This window comes from Lissotriton helveticus, chromosome 1_1 (assembly GCF_964261635.1).
Source record: "Lissotriton helveticus chromosome 1_1, aLisHel1.1, whole genome shotgun sequence".
In the NCBI taxonomy this organism is placed as follows: domain Eukaryota; kingdom Metazoa; phylum Chordata; class Amphibia; order Caudata; family Salamandridae; genus Lissotriton; species Lissotriton helveticus.
In genome coordinates this window covers 1,051,753,440-1,051,780,889 of record NC_136057.1, presented here as the reverse complement: position 1 = coordinate 1,051,780,889, position 27,450 = coordinate 1,051,753,440, and the positions used below count along the sequence as shown (strand labels likewise).

General features: G+C 45.0%; 1 protein-coding gene across 1 annotated transcript in view; it reads right to left on the bottom strand.

Annotated features, from left to right (window-relative positions):
* The window catches only part of SHANK3 (SH3 and multiple ankyrin repeat domains 3), a 2,381,185-nt gene that overhangs the window by 1,306,276 nt on the left and 1,047,459 nt on the right, over positions 1–27,450 (bottom strand). Inside the window, exon 6 of the mRNA XM_078677930.1 lies at positions 1,739–1,847. Coding sequence (XP_078534056.1) covers positions 1,739–1,847 — 109 coding nt within the window. The remainder of the gene's footprint in view (positions 1–1,738; positions 1,848–27,450) is intronic.

Here is a 27,450-nt window from a genome sequence, read left to right as displayed (position 1 = left end):
ATTGATCAGGCTATAGAGTATCATGAATACATATGCATATGGTCCTTATTGATGAATCATTTGTGTCTTCAAAATCCCAAATATAGGCCAGTGCATTTCGATCTCCGACAGGCCACGTTAATTTTAGGTACGGTCTTTCTTTTGCAACTTTGGCTGGTAAATATCTCCTACCTAAAACTGAATTCTTTAAATACTTACAGATTCATGATTTTTTTATGTAGAAGTCAGAAGCAGAGGGTGATAGAACCTAACCCACTGGTTGAGGCCATCAGACGGAAGGATCGGATTGGTGTTTTATATAATTGTATGTTAGATACACAGCAGGACGAATTAGCTGCTCAAAATCTTAAATGGAACAATCGTTTGGGATAGCAAGAGCTTTTCTTGGAGCAAACTATTGATAAGGCCGAAAAGATTTTGGTATCTGCTAAGTTAAAGGCAGAGCACTTTAAGTTGATATTCAATCGCTACTATACTCCCGCTAAAATGTTTAAATGGGGATGGACGAACAATGGGAAATGCTTTCTTTGTGGGTAGGAGCAGGCTGATATTTTGCATATTTTCTATACATGGGCTCATTTAACCCAGTTGGTGGGGCACATTGAAATGTTCTTAACTGAGATTACAGGGGCAGGAATCAACATTATGTCGGAAACAATGTTATTACCAATCGGAGATAGATTGATAGAGGGACAGGCGGCACATTCGTTTTGTCATTTATTCTTCATAGCCAAAGCCGTGGCATGGTTATCTATTGCTTCTGTATGGTTACAGAAAGAACCTCCTACTTTTGAGATGTGGAGAGCCAGATTTTATGCTATTTATAATCTTGAGCACAGCCTTTACTCCATCAAGGGTACAAGCAGGCTACAGATCTGGGGGCCCATGATCCCGCTACGATGGTAGCAGGACTGTGAAAAGGGAACAGCTGGCTGGAGCCTTTTTACCTCTTAAGTGGAGCTGAGGCTTGGAGCTCTTCATCTCTCCTTGAGTGCACCTCGCACGACGACAGCTTGGAGCAGTAATACAGAGGCGGCGGTCGTGCCGCCGAGGTGCACCACCCTCTGAAGCAGGGAGCCACAGGGGAAAGTATCCCACGAGCCTCTGATATGGAGCAGGGGTGCTGGATTTAGAAGGCACACGCTGACTGGGGCTCAATCCATGAGCTTGAAATACCCACAGTATATAAAGAGGCAACGAGAATGAAATGGATGCAAATAATAATTTCTTCTGACTACAACTCCCATAAAACAGTGCGCAGCCTCATCACGAGCAGCCCATCAGAGGGCGCGCTATCTGGCTAGAAATGGGACTGTGGTTGGATACTGCACGTTGCTTTCCTTCACCATCAGCCTCTGATGAAGAAAGTATTCAAAACGCGTAAGGCTACGATGGTAGCAGGACTGTGAAAAGGGAACAGCCGGCTGGAGCCTTTTTACCTGTTAAGTGGAGCTGAGGCTTGGAGCTCTTCATCTCTCCTTGAGTGCACCTCGCACGACGACACCAAGCTTGGAGCAGTAATATATATACATATATATATATATGCACGTCTCTACCCCACTTCTCTACCCCAAGTCCTCAAAATCTTCCTCTGCAGCAGCATTACAGAAGCTCATGTTTACCTGAGGTATACCTCTATTTTCTCTATTTTCCTATTCCTCTCTGGCTACAGAAACTAACCTGGCCTTCTGTGGAGGAATCAGTGAATCGCTCACCCTCACTCAAACACTAGCCTCACCTCCCGTGTCCGGGTCGTGGAAGTTGGGGTCCAGCCCTTTCTCCAGCATCCTGTAAACCTTCTCTGCGTTGATTGCCTGTACGTAATCCATGAATTTCTTTAGGTTTGCCTGTGGAAAAAGATCAAAGTCTGACAAGTCGGTCATCACTCTCACCCACTACCTCCATTCTCTCACTACCTCATACTTTTATTGCTAGTCTTCACTCCCACCCAATAGATTAATTCCTTCAGTGAACTCACTCACCCCTTTGACACTGGTCCTCATTACCTTTGATTACACTTATTCCCTCACTTCTCTCATCACATCACAACTCACCATCAAACCTTCTCAGCAGGCATTCCACCATTAGCATCATTCCTGCTTCGCCCTTAGCTACCTAATGCTCACATTTCCCCACAAAAAATGCCCGTCTTCCAAACTGCATTTAGACTACAAAGGCTTTATTCGACCTCCAGCATTTAACCCACCGTGCCCTACTGTAGTCACTAGCTGAGAGGCCTGGCTTGCCACAGCGTGCTTTTCCCGCCATGCCCACCAGAGCATGTTCTGGTACTTCTGTCTCATGGTGAGGGGTACAGGCATCCCCAGGAGGGGGTAGCCAATCATTATGCATCTCAAAACCCAACCTAATGTCAGCGAACAAAGGAACATTCTAGAATACATATTGTAGCTAATTGTTAGCAAGGCAGAACTGGATAAAAAAAAGAATTGCCTTCTTCCTTTACTTTGAAGGGCCCATTTAAGTACATAACTTTGTCGTCTGTGTCCTCAAAGTGCCCCAAGCCATAGTGCCCTCTGACCACGATCGCGCTTTCGTACCTTCTGCTTACTCCATCAGATAGCTGTTAATTTATATACCTGTTATAAGATGTTATTACACCATTTTTAACATCTTTTCATAATGGATAGGAAATTATTACTGAGTGAAAAACGCCAAAGCTGATGTGAACTCTGCTATACTTTTAGAATATACACCACCAGCACAAAACCATATCAAAGCTCCGAATTAACTTATATCAGTAAAATCCGAAATCAAGAGATGAGCTAAATTATGTTAAATTATGTGTAAGACCTCTCTTAGATTCCATAATTCCACTTCCCCATGACTTGTAAATAAACTGCACAAATACACCTATATAATTTATTGAAAGGAGTCTGCGGTTAAGGAGCTTCCTTTGTCAAGCGCTGAAAGTTTTGCACACACAGCGGTTCGGGGGCCGAGGCCGCCATGTTGCCCCCTCGTTGTTGCAGTGATGTATCACCCGGCAGCAGCCTGACAGCCCGTCTCCCAGGACCAGGCACGCGGCTCTCGTACAGTATGGAGGCGCGCGCCTGGCAGCCGCTGCCGCCAACATCTGGGGTGATTATTCAGTCAACTCAGGTGAAATTGTTTTGGAGGACAGCACTGGCTGACTGCCTTCCAGCAGAGTTGACTCGGTAACTCACATTAAAGGTCACAAACTCTACCTGGGGTGTTTCTTAAATATAAACATTGAAGAAACCAATATCACTCGCCTGCCTGGAACTTGCCCTTCCTAATATTGTCACTTCCTCCGGCTCGAGAACACAACTAATCAAACAGGCGGCGGATACAAACTTTATGTCAGATATCCTACCTAAGGCAAGTGACTTTCTTATTCACAAAGGGACTGTTCTCTGACATCAACGTATTCCGTGCAATAGCATCCAAAATAGATCAATCTAAGAAATACCTAAAAACGGTTTACTGAAAATCTGGCTCGGAAGCAGTACTCAATAATAATTTACAAGCACTGACAAAGGCGATAGGCATGACTTTTTTGTAGCTGAAAGATTTTACATTTTGACTAGTAAGGTGTGTGTGGGGAGCTCACTGTCACAGAAGGGTCATGAGGTCAGAACGGTTTTGTACACTCCCACGCATAGGCAAATCCCACTGCTGGGCAGTGACAGAAACTAACAACCTCCTAAGCAGGACTGCCCTTCTTTAAGGAAACCTCTCCCTAAGTATGTCCCATAGTTCACCAAACAGCTTTAAGATGACACTACATCTAAGTGTATGTTCCACTAGGTACACAAGATAAACACCCATCTTAGAAAAGTCAGGCCAGTCATTCCTGTGCAAAGGAACATTCTAGAATGAGTGTATAGAGAAAGTCTGTCAACCTTCTGGCTACCTTGGAGGAAACAGCACGTGCCAAATTTCCCTCAAGGAGGGGAGGTACTGCCCCCAGGCATCTGTTTTACTGCACATCAAATAACATCAAACAACAGGTGGTCGCACCCAGCACCTGGATATTACATCCGGCCTGTCCAGGTTGCGTACTTTATTTAATCTGCACTGACATGTAAGTACATAAACCACAAAGCTATGTCACACTTTTTTGACACTGCCTAGGTATGCTAGAGCCCCACTTTCATTACATTATCCGCTGACCTAAGTTCTCAAATAAATCTTAGACATGCTGTTCTTGACCCCAAATGTTTTGGAACGGCGATAGGTCTCTGAGTCTTCTAAACATCTCCCAGTGTTCTTCAGTGATTTTCAGGATCATACTAGTCAAATTGGAGTTGTATTTTTGTCATAGCTATGGTAAAAAGTGATGCTCCTGTGGGCACAGGTGTGTGTCTTAAGCCCTTTTTGTGTCACCCATTGGTTTATTCCACATCCCCTCACACTGATACTCACAGATGCAACATTCATTACAACACGCTTCATCCTTACCAGTGCATTCATTTTTATCAGCTGAGAAACAGTCACATCAGTTATTTGTTTCCGTCAATCTCCTTTTCTTAATCAATCTGCCCGCGGGGTTTAATGTCACAGTCAAATCCAAATAATAGATATCTTGTTCACAAGCTGTCATGTTAAATTGAGTGGTCAGAAGTAATGTATTGATCTTGTTCAGGTCGTGACCATAGTAAAGGTGTCTTCTTTCCTAGCTGGTTGTGCATTCGGTGGTAATTTTCACATTGTACAACAGGAGATCTCACTACCACCTAAAGCACAGGCTGCTGTAACGGCCTGTGTTGATATCTCCTTGGGGCCTGAAAAGCAGCCTGCAATCTTCAGGTGTTAGAAACGGGGGCCTCTACTTGGCAGAAGTCGGTACCATTGTCCAAATAGGGACCCTTGCTTCTAGCTAGGGTAAGGGGTATACACACTTGATAACCCCTGCTCAACCCCTGGGTAGCTTGACACGAGAAGACAGAATTATCCCAAAGGCAATGTTTAAAGTATTTGTACTCAAAACACTTAGTAATACAGTGATAACACCACAAATGGACACCACACCAGTTTTGAAAAATAAAGTATTATTTATCAAAACTCAACAAGACAAAACAACAACAAAAATAATCCAACATACATGTAATAAGAATATGACTTTAGAAAGGTTTCAAACAACTTGGTCCATAGAAAACTATAAATGCAAGATTTCTCACAAAGTATCTGTAGATGCGTCAAATTCACAAGGCCAAACAGTCGCAAAGATGGGAAGCATTGACAAACAAAGAGCTGCATTAGTTCCTGAGACCATTGGGAGGCGATGCAACAGTTCTGCTGCACGCAGGGGAAGTGCAACGTCGAATCGGGTCTGTAGGGGGAAGTGATCGTCAATTCCAAGATGGATCTGGTCTGCAGGTGATGCGTTGGGAAAGCGTGCAACACAGGTACGATGCGTGGAAATCCGGAATCTGTGATTGATGCGGCGGCATCGGTTTCTCCAGCCGCGATCCCTCGATTAGTCGGTTGTAGCAGCGGCAACAGGTGCTGCGTCGGTCTCTGCAGTGGCGCGGCCTTGCATGGAGATTCTTCTCGCACAGCGGTACTGCGTAGGGAAAACAGTCGCAAGAAGAGTGATGCATCAATTTCTTCAATTCTTTAGGGTTCTTCCACCTCCCAGCAGCAAGCACCGCCTCCAGAGGCCCAGAACTGGAACAGGCACCTCCTGGCCGGTCAGAACTTTCAGCAGCAGATTTTAAGGGTGCTTTGTGTCCCTGAGACTTCAGAACAGGGTGCCAGCACACACAGGCTCTTAGAGATCTTCTTCAAGCAGGTTCAAAGCAGAGTTCCAGTCGTTGTCCTTTCCTAGAGAGCAACTGTAGGCCAACCCCACACAGAAAGGGACAGTACTCCTCCGCACAGCTCTTCAGCTCTTATCCTTGGCAAAGGTTCCTCTTGAGTCCAGAAGTAATCTAACTCTCTGGGGTTTTAGGTCTAATACTTATACCCCAAAATGTCTTTGTTCTGTTTGTGCAAGGGTCTCTGAGCCCAGTCCAAACCAGTTCTGTCCTCACTGGTGCAGTATGACCACAGGGAGTGGAGACAGCATTGTGCAAGGGAGGCATGCCCTATTCAGGTGCAAGGAAATCTCCTCCCACTACTCTAAATTCAGCCAGGGTCTATTCAGCCCAGCTCTGAGTCATCCAGGAAGGGCCAGACACACCTCAACCTCCCCCCCAGTGGCTGTCTACAGTGAATGCACATCCCCAGCCCCTGTCACTCCAAAACCAGACAGTCAATACACAAACAGACAGAGGCACACAGAATGGTTAAACGAGAAAATGCCTACTTTCGAAAAGTGGCATTTTCAAACAAACAATTTAAAACCCATCTTCACTAAAGTATGTGTTATTACATTCTGACTTCAGAAAGCCTAAACTTTATTTCTCTATCTTGTCCCAAAGGGAAGTCCTACTTGTAAGATGTTACAAAGCATTTCCCATTCTATCGTATGGGGGAAAGATAGCCTTTCAATAGTGAAAAAGGAAATGGGCAGTATTTCACTATCAGGACATGTCACACACACCAGTACATGTCTTACCTTTCACATACACTGCACCCTGCCCAGGGTGGTAGCTTGGGCCTACTATAGTAGTGTCTTACAGGTAAGAAAAGTGAAGGTTAGGTTCTGGCGAGTGCCTGGCAAGTGGGTGCACTTGCCAAGTTGGCATGGCAGTTAACAACTGCGCACAGACACTGCAGTGGCAGGTCTGCGATACCTTTTCAGGGCTACTCATGTGGGTGGCACAATCAGTGCTGCAGGCCCACCAGTAGCATTTGATTAACAGCTCCTGGCACACTTCAGTGCACTTTACTGGGGACTTACCAGTAAATCAACTATGCCAATCTGGGAGAATCAATTGTAACAACAATTTACACAGGGAGCACTTGCACTTTGACACTGATCAGCAGTGACAAAATGCCCAAAGCATCTAAGCCAGCAAAAACGAAATCCAGCATAGCATCAAAAATACAGGGGCTAGAGGCAAAAAGTCAGGGGAAACCACGCCAAAGATGCCAAGCCTAACATCAGGACTTGGCTTCCTGAAATGTACAAAAAGGAATAAAACAGCTTGTTTCCCAAGCTAATGCAAGAGCTGTGGAGCAGGTGCTGATTTCAGAGAAACTTGGCTATAGTAAAACCCTCTGAGAAAAGTGCCTGTCGGCCATTCGCAAACCAGATGCACATCTGGTTTTTGGCAGAACTGACTGGTCTGGAGGGGACTGGGGAATATTTCATGAATAGTCAGTCCTGAGAGTGATGGTAGTCTTAAATGGGCCACTCGCATGTCTGGAGTGAAGATCCACATTCCTGCTCTGGTTTAGGAGTCATATTTATTTATGCATTTTTTATATAGCGCGGACTTTACCCGAAGGTGTCAGAGCGCTTCACAAAAGGAACAGAAATGAAACATAATGAGAAACATTACAAAAGAGCAGATTACAAAAGCATACATTACGTTACATAAGGTAATAGTGACATTTGTGAGCAAACAAAATACATGAGGTAGTAAAAATTGTGAGCAACCAAAAATACATGAGGTAGTAAAGGTAATAGTGACAATTGTGAGCAATCAAAATACAAGAGGTAGTAAAAATTGTGAGCAGCCAAAAATACATGAGGTAGTAAAAAGTGCACAGGAGGAAAAAGTGACAAGTGTGCAGTTATAAGAGAAAACAAAGTATCATTTGAGGTATAATACTGCAAAAGGTGCTAGACACTCAGGCACAAGAACAAGCGTTATGTAGGCAAAGGAGGCACTTGTGCCAGTATCAAAGGTAAAAACATGTGAGAGGTAGCAAACCGTGTGTTACAAGGGCAAAGTAGTGTGTGCATGTTACACAAGGGCACCAAACACAAGTACATGGAAAATACTCCAAAGAGGCAGACACTCCAACCCCAGGAATACCCTGGGAAGGCACTTCCATGGTCGTGGAAATTATCAGTAGTGGGAAGTCTTCCTCCAAATAACAAGAGGACGTGAATTACTTTTGGAGGTGTCTCTGGAGGAGGAGAACTTTGAGGTCCCTTTTGAAGGCCTGGGAGGAGGCGGTGGTCCGGAGCAGAGGCGGAAGGGAGTTCCAGATTCTCACTGCGTTGCCTGAAAAGGATTGGGCCATTGTTCTCTCCTTCTTGAAAGTGGGAGGTTCAAGTAGAAGATTCTCCGCATTGCGTGAGGGTCTAGAGCCTCCAGAGAGTTTCAGTTTGTTCGCCAGGTAGCGAGGAGAGGAGGAGTGCAAGGCTTTGTGGGTGATACAAGCGGTCTTGTAGATAGCTCTAGCCTCGAAGGGAAGCCAGCGGAGGGTGGATAACATCGGTGTGATGTGATCGCTTCTTTTGGCCCCATAAATGAAGCGAGCTGCTGAATGGAAAACAGACTTAAGTGGGGACAGGTGAGATTTGGGGAGGCCAGTAAGAAGAGAATTGCAGTAGTCTAGTCTGGAGAGGACCAGCGATTGCACCAGGGTTATAAGGTCCTGCTCCGGGAAGAAGCGTCGGATTCCCCAAAGAAGGCGCAGTTGGTAACGAGCAGATTTTGCAATAGAATTGATGTGGGGAGTTAGATTGAGTTTTTTGTCTAGAATGACTCCAAGGGATTTTGCGCTGTCGACAATGATGGGTTTATTGTTTAGTAGATTCATCTGATCCATCCATGATTGAACCGGGGGGGGAGAGAGTGAGGAGGAGAAGAGGAGGAATTCAGTTTTGGAGGGATTCAGAATCAGTTGATGAGTTGACATCCAGTTTTGGATGGAGTCCAGAGTAGAGCTTAGGAAGGAGAGATCATGAGTGGAGGCAACCTTGAGGTAGAGTTGAGTGTCGTCTGCATAGAGATGATAGTGAATCCCGGATTTGCTTAGGAGGTTTCCCAGTGGTTCTAATTAGAGATTGAACAATGTGGGTGCAAGTATAGAGCCTTGAGGAACACCCTGACCTACCGCCACAGGAGAAGAAAGACTGTTCGCTATTTTGATCATTTGGGATCTGTCAGAGAGGAAGGATGCAAACCATTTAAGCACAGTGCTCTCCATGCCCATTCTCTGTTGAAGGATATTGAGGAGGGTGTTGTGATTGACAGTGTCAAAGGCTGCAGAAAGGTCAAGGAGAATTAGAAGACAGAACCCCCCCGAATCGAGTATCCTCAGCGCGTCATCAACCACTTGCAGTAGGGCTGTTTCAGTGCTGCAGTTTTGCATGAAGCCAGACTGACAATTGTCAAGAAGATCATTGTCCTTGATATGACGAGCGAGTTGTTTTGCTACACATCTTTCTGTGATCTTCGCAAGGAAGGGAAGGTTAGTGATGGGGCGGAAGTTGTTGAGGTCATTCGCATCAGCAGTGGGCTTTTTAAGCAGAGGGGTGACCTGCCCAGTTTTGAAGGAGACAGGAAGGGAGCCTTGCCAGAGGGAGAGGTTGATCAGAGTGGTCCAATAGGAGAGGGAATGGGTATAGAAGTCCAAGGCAATGGCACTGGGGATAGGGTCAAGAGAATGGTTGGAGGGCTTTGTTTCGCCTATGCACTTGAGAAGGGCATCTTCAGATATGGGGTCAAAGCTCTGCCAAGTGGCTAAGGATTTGCGCTCCTCTGGAGGTGTAGGATGAGCGACCTGATCCACAAGTGATTTCACTTTTTCATCGAAGAAAATGGCGAAATCCGCTGCTCTCTTAGTAGAATCCTCCACCTCGGAGGATGGGGGAGAGCAGCTCGGAGTCTTGATGAGATCGAATAGTTTTTTGGGTCTATTTTTGGCGGAGTCAAGGAGGGTTTTGAAGTGCGCCGCTTTCTCAAGGAAGATATGCCTGTGGTACTTGGATCTTGCTGTGCGAAGCATGGCTAAATTGTCTGTGGAGGGCACTTGCCTCCATTGCTTCTCCATGAATCTTAGCTGCTTCCTTTCCTCATAAAGGGATTTGTTGAACCAAGGTGCTGAGGGAGTGGGCCTTATCCTTTTGCTTTTGAGTGGAGCGACGTCATTAATTTCAGCTGCAAGAACTGTGAGGCATTGGGAGGTGAGATCGTCAACAGCTATGTTTGGGTCTAGCCTTGGAAGTGATAGCAAAGCTGATTCACAGAGGGGACCGACATCAATATTTTTGGCATCACGGAACCAGGAGATGGCCCTCTTGGGTTGGCCAAGAGTTATAGAGTGTGAAAGTTGAAGAGAGAGTGGGATGAGGTGGTGGTCAGACCAATCTACATGGATTGGGGTAGAGGTAGAAAGCATGCCTGCTTTAGAAATAACAAGGTCCAGGATTGCGCCCTTAGAGTGGGTTGGTTCAATGCAGTGTTGGATAAGATCGTTTGTAGAGAGGAAGGTGGCCAGAGAGTTCGCAGAGGAGTCTTGTGGTACGCCCCAGTGGAGATTGAAGTCACCCACGAAGGTCTGATTGTCACTTTGTGTGTATTGGTCGCTGATGAAGTCAGTGAGATCTTATGTAAACGAAGGGCCACTACGAGGCGGGCGGTAAATGATATGGAATCTGAGCGGTGGACGGTGTTTCAATTGAAGCTCAAGAGAAAGGCATTCAAAGGTGAGGGAGGAACTGATTGGAGAAGCCTTAAGTTGGAGGGCGTTTCTAAAGATGACTGCAACACCTCCCCCCGTGTTGTCAGTTCTGTCATTCCTTAATATGGAGTAACCTGTGGGTACTAGGAGATCAAACATAGAGTGAGAGGTATCTTTGAACCAGGTCTCTGTGAGGAAGAGCATGTCAAGTTTGTGAAGGGTGATGGTATCGGAGATTTCAAGTTTGTGTTTTACTGCAGATCTGCAGTTGTGAAGCATACAGCGCAGCTCTGTCAAGACTGTTTTGGTGACGGGGCACTTGGGCTCTGAAGGGTGATCGGGATATTGTACTTATGTGGGGGTGCTCGGGAAGGTTTAGGTGGATGCTTTGTTCTGACAGAGGTGATGGTCGGAATAGTGTAGATAGTGGGGTTGCTAGGGTATGTCTGTTGAAGGAGGGTGGCGTTCAAGGGCTTGTGTGAGTTAAAGACGTTTGCAGACGAGAGGTTGGTCTTGGCTGTATAGGGGTGAAGGGGCGAAGTGCATCTCATGGGAAGTTGGGAGGGAGTAGAGGTGCATGGATGGGTGGAGATCTTAGAGCATAAAAGTGAAATGGCAGCTGTAAGCTGGGAGATCAAAGAGCCTAGCGTATTTTCCAGTGAGAATGAGGCAGAGCACGGAAGGTTGGGTGGCTCGATTGAGACAAGGGGTGGTGGTATTGGTGGTGGAAGGCAGGGAGAGGTGGGGAGAGGTGGGTATGTGAATGAATCCCACCACATTAGCTTTACAGCACGCACAAGAGAGTATGGAAATGTACAAAGAGTGGGCCTTATGGAGACAAACTCTCAAGCATAAAGAATAACAGGAGCTATAACAGTCTTAGCAATACGGGCTTCATGTGTCCTGACTAGAACGGTCCACATAATTTCCAGTGGGTTGAGGGCTGCCCTTGAGGCACAGGTAAGTTCAAGGCTTAGGAGGACTAGAACAGAGCTGAACTGAGAGTACCGGTGCACGATCAGCGAGAAAGGGGAGAATACAGATCCGTGCTTTACCCCACTCTCCAATTCTATTCGAGACTTGTGGGCAATAGTCCTAAAAGAGATCAAGCGGGAAGAGGGAGGTGGCATCACCCTCATCCACGGAGATGTGCAGGTCGCCCACAGCAGAGATCGGATATCTTGGCTCCCATTACCAGGTCTGAAACTGGGTCATATCCATCTAGCATTGAGATGGTTTCATATATTTGCTAAAGCTGGCCATTTACCACATTCTCTCCAACCTTAGCCGGAAAAGGAAGAGTCGATGTGAGCCAAAAGCTGGACAGGATAGGCGGATCAGTATATGTTCTCTTGACATGGACTACAATCACTCTTTTCGAGCTAGGGGAGGGCAACATCGTTTGCTGGAGATTTAAAGCTAAGGCTCCTTAGTACCATGGTTGCCATTTAGGAGTAGCCAGGGGTCGCAGCTGTGCCCCATGGCTTAACCCTTGCGACCCCTGGCACTGTCTGGGAGCCCTGGCCTCAGAGGTGGCAAAATCAGTACCAACAACACAGGGACTCGAACTCCTGATTTTCTGTACAGTTTTTGTTACCCTAATAGTGAATAATTCTATATTATTCACTATCAGTATAATAACAAACGGAGCACAATTCAGTAATGCAACCCAGAATTACAGTTTACTGATGCCTTCTAGGTACAGACCTCCAAGTATTTGGGGGTGATACCAGGCATATTTACCGTTGCACTCTGCAGGAACAACTGACAGTCAAGAAGTGTCAGACAATGCATAATGTGTAACAAGGAACACAACCGCTCAGTAGAGACTGCAGATTGACTAGGCGCTCGGTTCAAGGTTCCTACATGATGATCAAGAAATATACTACATAAATTACACATGAAATGAGGCAAATCAGACCCTCTATGTTAGCTTAACACGCCTGCAATTACAAACCATCTAATGTAATGTACAATGATGACTGGGCTGTAATGTGTCCCACACTTCACAAAAATATTCTTTGACCCTGGAGCTCAATCATAATGTAACAAGGTCACCAGCTGTGATGATATTAAAACTTTAAAAATAAAATAAAATAAAATAAAAAGAGGCCAATTAGCTGGAATGGGAACTTTGGTTGCAGCCTGGGTAAGTAAAAATGTGTTTAAATGTAAGTTGTGTGTGCGTTTGAGAGTGGGAATGTGTTTATGTGAGAGAGTGTGTGCATGTGTGAGCAAGTGTGAATGTACATGTAAGCATGTGTGCGTGAGTGATAGTGACAGGTAGTGAGTGAGAACGTGTGAGGTTGAATGAATGAGTCATAATAAGTAAGTATGAGTTCCTGCAAATGAGTGAATGCAAATGAATAATAATTGGTGTTAGGTGAATATTGGAGAGAGTGTGAGTTTGAATGAGTGTGAGTGAGAATGAATGAGGAAGAGTGAAACTGAGTGAGTGAATGTGAGTGTGAATGTGGCGATATGCTTGAAAGTCTGGCATTTTCCGGGTCATACTGAACATGATTCTTTTCGTATAGAGACACCCATAGTAAAATATTGGTACTGCCATAACAAAAAAGAGGGTGAGAGCAAACTGCCTCAAGTCCCAGGACTGACTTTGTCTCAGGGCAATATGGTAAATGCAGTGCATTATAACATTTACTTCAGTGACAGTCTTTAGTTTTTAACCGTTGTTGGTGCAGTCAGTGCAGTGTATCTCTAGACATGTGTTTTAGGATAGTTGTTCTTCTTCAGTAGACAGCAACACATCATTTTGGGGGTGCTGGAAATGTTACCCGAAGTCTTCTCAGGCCTCTGTACCACTCATTATGCACAGGTGCATCAACCAGAGCTCGTCAGCTTATTAGGTCAAGGGAGCCTTTTCTACAATGAGGGTGGGAGCACACTGCCTCATATCCCAGCATTCAGTTCCCCCCAGTGCATTTTGGTATACACAGTGCATGATAACACTTACACTAGTGATAGTCTTTAGTTTTTCACCCTTGTTGGTGCAACCTGTGCTGCGTTTCTCTATTTGTGTTTCAAGATAATTGTCCTTCTTCAGTAGAGGGCAAGAACGACAACTATCCTGAAACACGTGTCTAGAGCTACACAGCCCTGGCTGCACCAACAAGGGTGGAAAAACAAATCCTATTTTTGTTTGACAAGGTTCCCTTGAGTTAATGAGCAGAAGAACTCTTGTTGATGCACCTGCACCCAGTGAGTGGTACAGAGAATTGAAAAGACTTGGGCAGCATTTCCAGCACCCCCAAAATGATGTGCTGCTCTCTACTGGAGAAGAATAGCTATCCTGAAAGACGTGTCTACAGATACACAGCAATAGCTGCAACAGGAAGGGTGATATCATGCACTGCATTTACCATGATGCATTTGGCGAACTGAGTGCTGGGATGTGAGGCAGTGTGCCCCCACCCTCTTTTTGATTGATGCTGGCATACTTGGGCAATTCTTAGCATGACAAACACGTATGACAAACTACTGGCAAACTGGAGGTAATTCTCGGCAAAATGTGAGTCCATGGTAAAATACTGCTAATGACATACTGGAGGATATTCTTGGCATTTAGGACACTTTAGGAAAAATGCTATGACTCACACATTGGGAGTAATTATTAACTTAAAGAAGGACAACCTGAGGTATGGGAGGATGCCAACCATGACAAAATGCTGTCTCTTTTATACTAATCTAATTTTTGCATGAAGGTCTATTGTCCGAATAAATTGAAAAAATCTGGCTTTGACATATGGGGGCACCCATGACAAAATTAGCCCTGGCGAAATCAAGCTAGTTGTTGACATATGCCGGCATCCATAACACATTTTGGAAAATGGGGTGAAGTCTTGGTGAGCATCAATTTTAATTGACTTGGCACACGCTGAAGAAAGCATTTGAAAACATAATGACTGCCCTTTCAGAGCCTATGCCTTTTTAGCAAATGTATGTGAAAATTGCAGTTTAACAAGCATTTTTGGACTACATTCTTTCAACTTTTTCTTGGCGGAAGAAAACAATAGTTGAGGCTCGCTCACTACAATTCAGGGAAAGATCACGTCCCATAACATTCAAAGATCAAATTAGCACCATAATATAGGTGGTATCTGGAATAGACATTTGTCTGTGTTGTTATACTAATCAAGTAGTCATTATGGAACTTCAGCAATGTCAATTATTGCGAAGCCATCAGGGTTATGGTGATATAACATGAATTTCTGGAAAAAATCAGTGTTGTATGGCTTTTCTGTGATGTCTTTAGAGTCAAAGGGTTTGTGATGTCACTTCCGCTGCCCCAGGCATGTTGGTAAATTTATGCCTATGCCTAATACTGGTCTCAATGCGTTTTGCTTGTTATCTTTAACACGCAAGGCATGGACGAAGTAGAGAACCAGATATAAGGACAGGTAAATAGGCTGAGATCTCTAGAGAGAAGGAAAACAAGTGAGTGCAGAATGGTGGACCATTAAAGTCACTAGAGGAGAGTGCCTGCTCAACAGGGGAGGAAAGGTGACCTGACAAATAGAAATGATGTCATCAATTTGTTCTTCAAATAAGTCTGAGAGAGGGAGCAGAAAGCCTGTCTAGGAGTAGTCAACATATCAATTGCAGAAGGGGCAGGAAAATAATTTCCTGTTTTCAATAATTCTTGGGTGGTAGGTGGATCTCTACTAGTTTGATTTAGAAAATGCCCAGCTGTTAAATTATGAATAAGGCTCCCTGTTTTCCATTTTTACTGATTTTTACAGATAAATCAGACAGAAAACCATTTATTTTCTGGTCTGTATTTATTTTTAAATGTGGATAAAAACGGAAATTGGGTGTTTTTGAGTGATTCTAAATACACTTTGCCATAACTGCCAGGCCAATAACTGTGTGTGTTAATAGGTGAGGGGGTTAAAAAAAAGGGAATTTTAGTAAAGAGTTTAAACACCAGTAGATATTCACAAGGCTCAGGGCCGGACTGGGAACTGAAAGCAGCCCAGGCAAATTTTGCCAGACCAGCCCCAGTCCGGCGGGTAGCGAGCAAGTGCAGCGACCGAGTCCAACCACTAGTAGGGGAGTTTGGGGGGGGTTCTCCCCCCAAGAAAAATGTGGAAAAAACTGACCAAAATGGTGAATTTTACAGCACATTTCAATTGTATCAATTTTCAAAGCACAGTAAATAGTAGACGATGACCTTAAAGAGCACTAGGTTACCCCCCAGTCATATGTACCAATAGACATTCTTTCAGAGAGCACCAAAATAGACACGAGTAGTGAATCAGCGAGAACAAAGTAAAAGTGAGACCAGCCCCCACATGGTGTGTAGAAAGCAAGTGCAGTGAGCAACCACTACTAGGGGGAGTTTGGGGGGTTGTCCCCCTCATGAAAGATTTGGAGACAGAAGGCCAAAACAAAGCATTTTTCAACACATCTTTCATTACATATTAGATTGTATTAACTTGTAAAGCATAGTAAATGAGTACCTTATGCACCATCATTCACACCCTGCCAGGGTGTGAATGGTGACTCTGCACTGCACTCCACCATCACTATCAGCCTGAGACGGGGCTGTTTTCTTGGCATTAGAGCCCATGATTCTGTCCCTAAACCTCTGGAAGGAGTGCTGCAATGAACAATACCTCGTGCACAAGTGTGGTGTCTTTCTCTGTCAGGTGCTTGAGAGAGTAAGCTGACCCTATATCCTCCGGTGTTTGCCTCACTGTCACAGACGAGACGCGAGCCTCTGATGCTGTAAGAGCCACCAGGTTACTGTTAGTGACAACAGGGCATCGTTCATAATTATTTGAATAATGTTTGATTTGAAGGGGGCACACAGTAACTGTCCTGACCTGTAATAGCACTCGCCACTCTTTCATTCTCCCAGCTTGGGCTTCCATTTGCACCGCTTACCTAGGTCCAGATGCTGGTGCTATAGTTTACAGCGTATTTCACATTATTGACTAAATCACTGTCTTCCCATAATTGTCTTTTAGGGTGGACATGTCAAATTTATCTAGAAATAATTGGCAGCGAGGCAGAGAGGATTGTGGTCACTCGCCAGTCTCTCCTTCCTACATATGTCCCTAAGAAGTGTCCAAAGTCTCAGATCTAATAGATTATAGTCTATGTGACTACAGTGAAACAGATTGTTATAGGATTTGGCCCCTGTCCTGTCAGATATGGACCTACCATTGACTTTTCTAAGCCCCTGCTCCAATGAGAGAGCCTTACGCTGTAAGGCAGCCTCTGTCCATGTGTTTATATATAGGTTATAGTTCTGGACTTGGAATACCTCACATCTTGTTCTCCTCTCTGGCTAATTTGATATCCTCTGTGCCTAGGGGCTCAAAGGTTGTAATAAAGTCCCTGCTATTATCATATAGGAACGACAGACAATACATTTTTCCTGATGGTCTTCAAGGCATGTGAGGGATTTAGTCGCTAAACCCCTGAACCCTCTAGCATAGACATTATAAATATCAATAATAGTGGTATTTTCAAACTCTAGATAAATGGCCATGATATCGGGACTGTCGATATGAAAATCATACAATCGACCAGCATGGCCGTGTGATGCAGGAGTTGAAAAGTTTAAATAGCCATACTTAAAAAGTGATTCCAGGTACCAAGTTTCCTGGAACAAACAAATATCATACACATCAATTAAACTGATCCAGTCCGGGAGTGCGACCTTTGATCCAAGACCAGCCCCGTTCTGAGAAATTATAGACATCATGGGTTTAGTCTAAATGTTGCTGAAGGAAGAAGAGAGGCTTAAAGAGGCCCAGCAGTCTGCAATGTCAGACAGACCCAGAAAGTCACCTGCAAACCGGTTCACATGTGAGACGCTCAAAACATTTTAAGAAGGAGAGTCACCATGCTTCACACAAACAGGGGAATAAGAGGGCCAGTCGAGAGGAGAGACCGGTGGTTGTCAGTCTATATACTGTATAGGATATCCATCTCATACATAAGATGGGGGCACTTAAATCGGCTCTATCTCTGTGCTCAGGGCGCCTATATTTAAAATGAATTTTGGTATTACATAAGTGAGAGGTTCCAACATCAAAGGCCACTAGATTGCCAACTAAGTCCCTCTTCCCACGCGTTAGCTCAATGCTATCGTACATAGTACCACTTTGTGACTGCCTTTTAGCCCCCAGAATATCCTCCTGTATAAGCGAGCGACAACACCTCACTTTGCAGATCTAGTGAATGATTTTATTAATTAATGCATCCTCACCTTCTTTATACATGGGATGCACAAGCTTGGGGACATTCGTAAAAAATATGAAGAAACTGGCATTAGGGGCTGAAAGTCCTGCACTGGCAAATGCAATTTTGCGTTGGAGCGCCTTACCAGTTTGGGGTCACCATAAGGCTACTTGTTGTGAATGCAGGAAGGCTGAGAGGAGCTAGAGAGTCGAACAAACCCACTCTCATTTATGTGTTCTAATCCCCCGTCCCTCTAAATATTTCCCAAAAGGTAGTCATGTGGGTGGAAAAGTGAGATACTGCGAAGTTCCTAATCTCGTTGGATTTAATATACCGTGCAAGAGCTAGCTGGTCGAAGGGTGTTTAGTGCATGTGTTTTTATCAGTGAGAAAAACTCTCAAATAGTCCATTAAGTGTGATAGAAAGACGTAACACCACTGGTTCAGCTATCTGCCAGTTACTGTGGACAGGCCGTCAATGGAATCTTCAGATACACCCAGACCAGTCAGGCTTCATGCCACACCGGAGCACGGCGCTGAACTTGAGACGGCTACATGGGGTGCTGGCCCGAGCCCCGCAGCTGGAGGAACCGGCAGCGGTACTGTCACTAGATGCTAAAATGGCTTTTGACATGGTGGAGTGGCACTATCTTTTTGCGGTCCTGGAACACATGGGTATTGGCCCGACGTTCATATCGTGGGTCAGACTACTGTACACCGATCCCGTGGCGCGGGTAACCGCGAACGGACATATTTCAAGGGAGTTTCCGCTGGCACAGGGCACGAGACAGGGATGCCCACTCTCGCCACTACTGTTCGCCCTAGTACTAGAACCCCTGGCCACGATTATCAGAACCACCCAGCTGCTGAAAGGCATACAGTGGGGAGATGGCTGGGAGGATAGGGTATCCCTGTACGCCGACGACATGCTCGTCTACCTCATGGACCTCGTGAACAGTATCCCGGTCTTACTGGCACTGTGCGAACGCCACGGTGCGGCTTCCGGTTACAAACTTAACTGGTCCAAGTCCGTACTCTATATGGTGCAGGGTGACCTTCCAGCATTGCCTGAGGATTGCCAACTGCTCGTAGAACACATCTCCTTTAAGTACCTAGGGATACAGATTACAAGGGACCATTCAACCTTCCTTGAACTGAATCTTAAGCCCCAACTAGACAGACTCAAATCAGACGTGCGCCTCTGGAGAAATCTCCCCTTAACACTTCTAGGTAGAGCAGCGCTCTTCAAAATGATGGCGCTACCTCGCTTCCTCTATGTTCTTGACAATACGCCGGCGATGGTCCCCGTATCCTTCTTCCGCCAAGTGTCGGCACAACTGTCCGGCCTTCTGTGGGGAGACAAACCGGCCAGGGTGGCGCAGTTGAAATTGACTAGGGACTGGTATAGTGGGGGGATAGCCCTCCCAAACCTTGAAATGTACTACTGGGCCGCGCACCTCAAGGTGATCAACCAGTGGGTCCACGCAGCACAGGACGACCCTGCATATGAGGCGGATAGACGCCAACTGGGCATATCCACCCTTCTGGCCCCACTCTACAACAAAGGTATGGCGAGGAAGCTGGAAGGGCCTACCAAACACACGGTAGCCATCTGGCACAAAGCGCAAAGACGGCTGGGATGGGAGGGAGTGATTACTAAACTCACGCCACTATGGGATACCAAAGCCCTCGGTAACCTGCGCAGTTCAAAAGGGTTTGATCAATGGGATACCATTGGGATCTCTACGGTGGGAGACCTGTGGACAAGGGACGGCGTGCTCTCCTTTGCGACCCTGAGGGAGCAATACAACCTTGAGGTGACCGAAACATACAGATACATGCAAATTAGGCACACACTCCTGTCAGTGTTAGAACCAGGTGTTACCCTTCCGGAGTCGGCTCCGTTAGAGGACCGATTGCTTACGGATTACATGGAGTCAAGTGCAACCTCCCTCACTTACCGCAAACTGTTAAACAACCTGCCGGATCCCCTCGGGAAACTGAAGGAATACTGGGAGGACGAGATGGGGGACCTGGTCGAGGCGGACTGGAACGCAGCCCTGGCATCACCCAGGGAGGCAGGTATTTCCACCCGATTCAGGCTGGTCCAATTCAAGATACTACACAGGGTCTACTACACCCGCACGACACTATATAAAATACACAGAGCAGACCACCCGTATTGCCTGAGAAACTGTGGGGAGGAGGGTACATTGTTCCACACTATATGGACCTGTCCAAATATACGGGACTACTGGAGGCGTGTAACACGCACGATCAGTCAAACCCTCCGGAACCCGTTCACCCCTGATCCCAGAATCTGCCTTCTAAATGTGTGGGGCCCAACAGACTTATCACTACATGCGAAGAGTTGGGTGGTCATTGGCGTAATGATGGCAAAGCGTGATATTGCCAAAAACTGGGGGGCACTTGAGGCACCCACTCTGGCGCAATGGTGCAGAAATATGGACGTGCTTATGGTGACAGAGAGGGCAGTGTATCAACAGAGACATAATCCGCGCAAATGGAATAGAATCTGGACACCATGGAACACATATAGGGGGGACATTTGTGAGCCTCTCCCTGAGGAGGAGGATGAAGACAGTTCAGGGGATGAGGAGGATCTGGAGTGGGGGGGGGAGGGAGGGATGGGACCCAGGTATAGAGCCTGTCACAAGGATTTGGGAAATGTAAGTACAGGCGAGAGTGTTAATACCAGTAACTGCGTTCAGAGTGGCTAGAGGCCCATGGACACACCGATGTTGCATTGGACTACTGTGCCGGATCGTGAACTTTGACCCTTGAAGTAGCAAGTTTTAAGTTGGGGGGAGTTAAATGCAAAAGTTGCTCTATAGATCGTAAGCAGCTGAATGTTGACGCTGCTCTGCTGATTGAATAACTGTCATTTAATACCATGTGATAGCAACGAAAAAATAAAATTTAAAAAAAAAAAAAAAAAAAAACGGGCTGAAGGCAGCGCCGCAACTAATGAAAAGAAGGACAGGAAAGCTAGGATGAGAGCTGGCTTCTCATGTTGGTTGAGAAATTCAGCAGCCAAATTCAGTCATCAACAACAAAGTAATATAATCATAAGGCACTTCAAAATAATCCGATGTGGTGTTCCCACTCTCCAAGATATAGGTCAACACAGACAGTGTCAGCACAAGTCAGGGGACGAGGTGCTGGAACAGTTATTGGGAGAAGAGGCCTGGAAGACAAACAATCTTGGTACAAGTTGTAAGTCTGTGAAAGCAACCATTCATCATAACTACCCAACATTCTGCAGAAGCATGAAAATACACCACCTAGGTACAAAAAGTGTATATATTTCAACAAGTCACTTCAAGAGGCACCTCTTAGAATTGACATGGACATGTCATGGGTTTTCTACTGGCACGCCGGGGACATTTGCTTAGCTTTGCATACAAGATCGCCATCGTTTACATGCTGGTCTTCCACAGGCATGGTGCTACCAGTGTAAATGGTGATAGAGCAGTCAGCGGAAGCTGAGCTTCCAGTCAAACTCCGTGTATGACATGGTTACCTCTACCTGCTGGAAGACCCCATGAAGAGTCCGCCACCCCATTCATCTGTTTCCTGTCTCTGCTCTAACCGAGCACGGAAAAGAGAAGGGGCAGATGAGAAAGCATCTGCTGTAGGGCAGATTGGGAAACTCCTGCTATTTTTGGCAGAAGTCGATTAGTCCTTTATTTGGTCAATAAAGACCTTAAAACTACATATGAAGCTTATAAAGTACAAATAAAGCAAGAGCATAAAATAGCAATGACACAAATCAGATCAATTATGATGCAAAATGCATAGCAGCAAATTTGAAGCATAACTCAAAGAGGTGATGTCTATATGCACTTGGGGGGGGGGGTGTACAAAACCCAGGTAAAAGGGTCTACTATGTTAACAGGAATATTTGGGGCCACCTAGGCATCCATAAATGTATTCAAATCGTAGAGGTAATCCTCCAACCTGTGATCATAAAGATACAGAAGTCACATTACTATTAGGTTTTGTCAATATTTTTTATTAAGCAACTGCACTCTGGTAGCAGAATTCCTGATTAATGAGTGTTATTTACTTTGCCTTTTTCTCAAAATCCTGCTTAGAATTTCCCCCATAATTTTCTCTGCAGCACTTTGCATACATGCAGCGTTCTCCATCGTACTTAACAAACTGCAAGGAAAACTAATGGATCGGATATTGCACATGACTTGTGCAGACAAGGGGCATAGCTAGGGTACAGTATTCATGTGGATCTTCACTCAGGCTTATATTGAATTTTGGGTGAAAATCATGATTATTTTGTATGCTTGAGGTCGCTTATTGAGTAATGGGTTGCACAGATCCGGCATTTTATGAGTGTAATTCTGTGCTTAACCTTTAAAAAGCTCTGAGACCTAATGCAAGGCATGCGTCATCTAAAGTCTGTATTATTTGACAAAACAAAGAAATACAATCACATATGTCTCCCATATATTCAATTTCTTTCTGGAACTTTGGACCCCTGCACTTATTGCATTACAAATTAAGCACTGGAAACATGCAATGAACATGTATTCTTTGTGCATCTTTTCTTGTGTATGCCTTTTTATCCTAATTCTATGTGTATTGTCTCCAAATATCTGAACATTCAGTAGGGGTGGGAATATATTACATTGTACTAAAAACTGTCGCAGGTAGTTTCACACTAAGATGAATACATTTATGTCCAAAAAAAGGTACGTCATATGGCCAGTTTCACAAAAGTCATTAAAATTGAAAGAGCTGCTCTTCAACACATACCTTTGGAGTATATTTTAGCATTTTTGGCATCCTCGAAGAATTCCAGAAGAGGTCTTGGAAAATCTACAACATTTGAAGGTTTCTTGGAAAACTAAAATGACTGACTCCTTACCCATGTAGAATTGTAAGAGGTAGGTGTGTAAGTGTAAAGTGAGGAGAAATTAGCATTTTCACATTTCATCACATTTCAAAAATTTTAGGTTATTTCCCCAAAGCCAAAATAGGTTTTCTCATAAAGAAGAAACCTTTTTTTCCACACCACAACTTTGGGGATGTTTCATTTTGGAAACGCACTAATGCCTGACCATTTTGTGAACACATCCAAAGATGGCAAACCACGGGTGATTTAATCTGTCAATTTTGGCACACAACAATCTTCACATATTGGGCCATATGTGTGCTTAAAAAAGACACTATAGCTACTCAGATAATTGCTGCTATTTCTCTAAAGGGTAAGTGTATACCATGAAGAGAAAAATTCAAATTCAAATTAAAGCGCAAGTCTTAAATTTATACGAACAGAAAATGGTGGATTTTCTTTGATGACGTACATTTGGAAGTCTGATGTGGGTCACGGGCCCCACAGAAGCCGTGCCCTGTTTCGTGTGGACTGTTGAGGGCGAAACTAAGGCTTTGAACGCTCAATATTCTTTTAGTAATTTAAGGGACCAGATAACTGCAGGCACCGGATGCCCGTAAATATTATTTTAGATGATTAAAGCTAATAAATGAAGAGCTATCAGCAGAACGACTTTATCCACCATAAAAGAACACGCCCCGGGCCTGCATGGTCCCATGGGAATCTCGAAAATCATGGCATGAAACGACCTACTTCCTGCCCGGTGCGTGCTTAGTGCACTTTGTCTCATCTCACTGCGCACCTTTCTAAAATGTTGTTAACTAATATAAAAGTACACAAATGAGTGTGTGTTCTTTTATAATTCTTTCGTAAAGTAGTAGAAATAACACTTACTTTACTTATGTCTGGAGGCCTCAGGCCTACAGAGACTAATACTGTGCTGTCTGCCGCTTGTTTTTCCGGTGCGTCAGTGACTCCCTTACAGACTAAGAGGGCGGGGGCGAGCTGTGTATTATGCTGCAGGCAGCGAAATTGGAAAGAGGGCGCAGATGATTGGTCCGACTCGCGCATCATGCCCTAAACTCTCTCTGTCATTGGTAATGACAGTGAGATTTTAGGGTGCGATGCGCAAGTCGGACTCGGACCAATGATTGGCGCTTCCAGATGGCTTCTGGTATTGCATGCACTACCACAATAAGGTGGTTGGCAATTACGCGCACCGCACAGACCAAATACAGAGGTCAGAGTGCATACAGGGACTGTCACCGTGGCCTACTGATGTTGTTACTGGTGGCCGATTTTGCTAAAAATAAAATCGGCCTCCAGTAACAAAACCGGCCCCCTGTGACAAAATCGGCCCCCATTCCTTCCAGCCTACGGGGGATTGCCCGGTGCCCGACACCACCAGTCCGGGCCTGACAAGGCTGATATTGAAATGTGCATATTTTCATATAAGTGCATTGATTTATCTTCTGCGGGTGTTCATATCACTGAAACCTGGCAGGCATTCAAGCATGACTGCATATTTATTGGTTAAATAAAAGTGGAAATATACCAGTTTCAGCTTTACTTTTTTCACAAAACACCTAATAAATATGGATAAATACAGATAAACTTGACAAAAAATAAATATGGAATAATACAGACGGAAATGTCAAAAAAATACCGGGAGCTCTAATTATGAGTAATGCTTTGGGCTCCTGTGACTGCCATGGGACTTTGGTGCCATAAACTTGAGAAGCCATTACTTTGGCAACTCTTTTAGCTATTGTAAACCGTCGTAATATTTCTCTGCCTCGCATGTGTTATCCCTTGACAGCACTCCATATCTTCTGGAACCCACATACCATCCCTACCACTGATACCCTACAGTGCTGCCTATGGATTCCATGAATAGTAAACCAATTCATGTGGCACACGGCTTGACACCACATTTTTCTTCAAATAATCTCTGTTTACTACAAACCTTTGCTTCTATTGCTAGCCAGCTTCCAGCCCAGCTTACAATTTCTTTCCAGTCTGATAGAGGGTTACTCTGTTTCTTTGTTTCTGTTTGGCTCAAGTATTACCTTATCTTACTGCAATCTAAGTCACTCTCATCCATTCTTCCACCTCCTTTGATTTCCAAGGCCACCCAACCCAAGAAGCCAATTAGATTTGCCTGGTGTTACTTATCCTTCCTACAGCACTCTGGGTCAGACCCTCAAACAACAACTTCTCTTCTCAAGAACAACTTCTCTTCTCAAGATATTGACCTTTGTTTTCCTTAGTAAACAATTTCATTTATTTCTCTTCCACAGAAGACAGATTGAAGGGTCTGAATTTACTAGGTCCTTACTTGCTACCCCTTTCTTCCCTCTATAATCTTTCCTGTCTCTATGAGTGATTAATAAGGGGTGTTTGTGTTGATATTGTCACCAGTTCTGTAAGTTCCCCATCTGGATTTATGCGGCAGAGGCCAACCCCTCAGGTGTCTCACTTCAAGCATTGCCATATTGAGGTTGCACGGCATGTAATAGACAAGTAGTATACTGTATAATGAATATATCTGAACCCTGTTTCAATCACTATTCCAGTAGCCCATGCTGGGCGAATCTCATGGGCCGGTAATGTAGGGTCTGGCATAGGGTAAATTAATGGATATAAGGAAAATATGAACATTGGAATGTTGGGAGCTCTAATGAAAACAATGGAGTGCTCCGGGCTTCTAATGGCCGGTAGAAGCCAGGAGCTTCAACATTCCAATGCTTGTTCACAGCTGTTGCTGTGAACAAAAACCCTCATGTAACATGAAGGGATTTCAGTTAGGCCTTTTTTAAAAATATATAAATTAGAACCTTCTGCCGTCTAGGGGCCGAATGCTCTAATAGCCTTAGAGCCCTCCATAGGGGGCTTTCCCAGCCATTATAGGCCTGCTCCCTTGTTAAAGGCCCTCGCCTTCAGCTCGGGCCTTTAACGCTGGAGCAGGCTTTTAATGGCTGGTAGCGCCCGCTACATCAGGCTCTAATGCTATATTAGAACATTGGAATGTTGGAAGCTCCATTGAAAATAATGGAGTAGCGCCGGGCTTATAATGGCTGGTATAAGCCCGGAGCACCAACATTCCAATGCTTCTTTGTGGGTGTGAACAAAGGCTTAAGGGAGCTGGAGGGGATTTCAATCCCCTCTCACTCCCCGAAACCTTTGTTTAATTTGTTAGAACATTCTGCCCTCTAGTGGCAGAATGTTCTAATAGCCTTATAGCCCTTCATAGCAGGGCTATACTGGCTATTAAAATCATGCTGCCTTGTTAAAGTACCCCGCCTTCGGCTTGGGCCTTTAATGCTGCAGCGGGCCTTTAATAGCCGGTATAGCCCGGTACAGCGGGCTATAAGGGTATATTGGAACACTGGAATGTTGAGAGTTCCATTGAAGACAATGGAGCAGCAACAGCCTTTTTGAACTGGTATAGGCCTGCAGCTCTCAACAATACAATGTCTTAATCCACAGCCTCTGCCTCCCTCTTTCCTCTGTCTCTCCAAAATATATAGCTTGGGCAAGAGAAAGCGAAAGGCAGAGCCTGTGCGGAAGGGCACACAGGAACCCTCCCCACTCCCCCTGCTCAACTCCTGGGACTCCCTGGTTCAGCTGAAACAAGAAAAGTATTTCAACCGAGCCCAAGGAGAACCAGGGGCTGATTTTGGCCTCCTTTCACAGCTCTTGCTGTGAATGATCAACATGTAACAGCTGTGGCCCTGCACGCACTGTTATCTGTAGATCATTCACAGCCAGAGCTGTGAAAAAAAGGTTTTGGAGTTGAACAGGGGTTTCAACACCCTTGGGCTTCAGAGACCTTTGTTTTCTAACTAAGACATTCTGCCCTCATGGGACGGAATGTTCGAATAGCCTCATATCCGGACATAGCGGGCTATACCAGCCATTAAAGGCCTGTGCTGAAGGCGAGGGCCTTTAACAAGGGAGAATAGCCCACTACGACCCTCTATAAGGCTACAGTATACATCTAATTGAGTGAAAAGCATAACTGCCAAACTAGAGGTAAATAAAAGAAAAGGAAGGAACTACAACAAACTTATATAAGACTCCCTCTTAATTGGGGAGGTAGTACGCTGTTATTACAACTCCTTTACTAATTCAACATGGGCAGGCAGATGAACGGCAAGGGACATCTCTGATCAAGCCAAAAGCTGAAAGGGGCCAGAATGTGCGAATAATACAACGGGAGATGCACCCGCCCATGCTGCTTCACTGCACATGGCACTGAGACAGAGAAGCACTTTGCTTTGTTTTTTTGGCACCAACAGACCATTCATGAAACAGGGAGGAGGAATAACATCTGTTCCATCTTCCAGAAGCACCAGGGACTCTGCAGGAGTGGATCCTATCCACCAACAGGTGTGCTGGAGCGCCAGCCTCCATGACTCTGAGTGAGTCTGCCTAAGAGGCTAGAAATCTGCCTGACTTTACACTTCAGACATGGCAGCAGATATTGGCACTCCTCTGAGGCATGGGTGATTCAGTTCAGCCTCACTGCCAGTCCTGCCACGTGTATCTTTTGCTGGGGAATGGCCATGTGTTCTATTAACCCCTAATTGTCAGCCTGAATGAAACAAATAGTCAGGGCTGCCATCTAGCCTCCTGTGCACTGAAGACCGAAGCTAGGCATGCCGGGTCCTGTAAGCATTTACTCATATTAAAAAACTGAAATATTGTATATTACATCATGCATGGTGTTGCCTTTTATGTTACATCGTGCACAGTGCTGTTTGTTATGTTACATCACGCACGGCGGCCGTATGTTATGTTACATCGTGCACCATGCCATGTGTTATGTTACATCGTGCACGGTGCCGGATG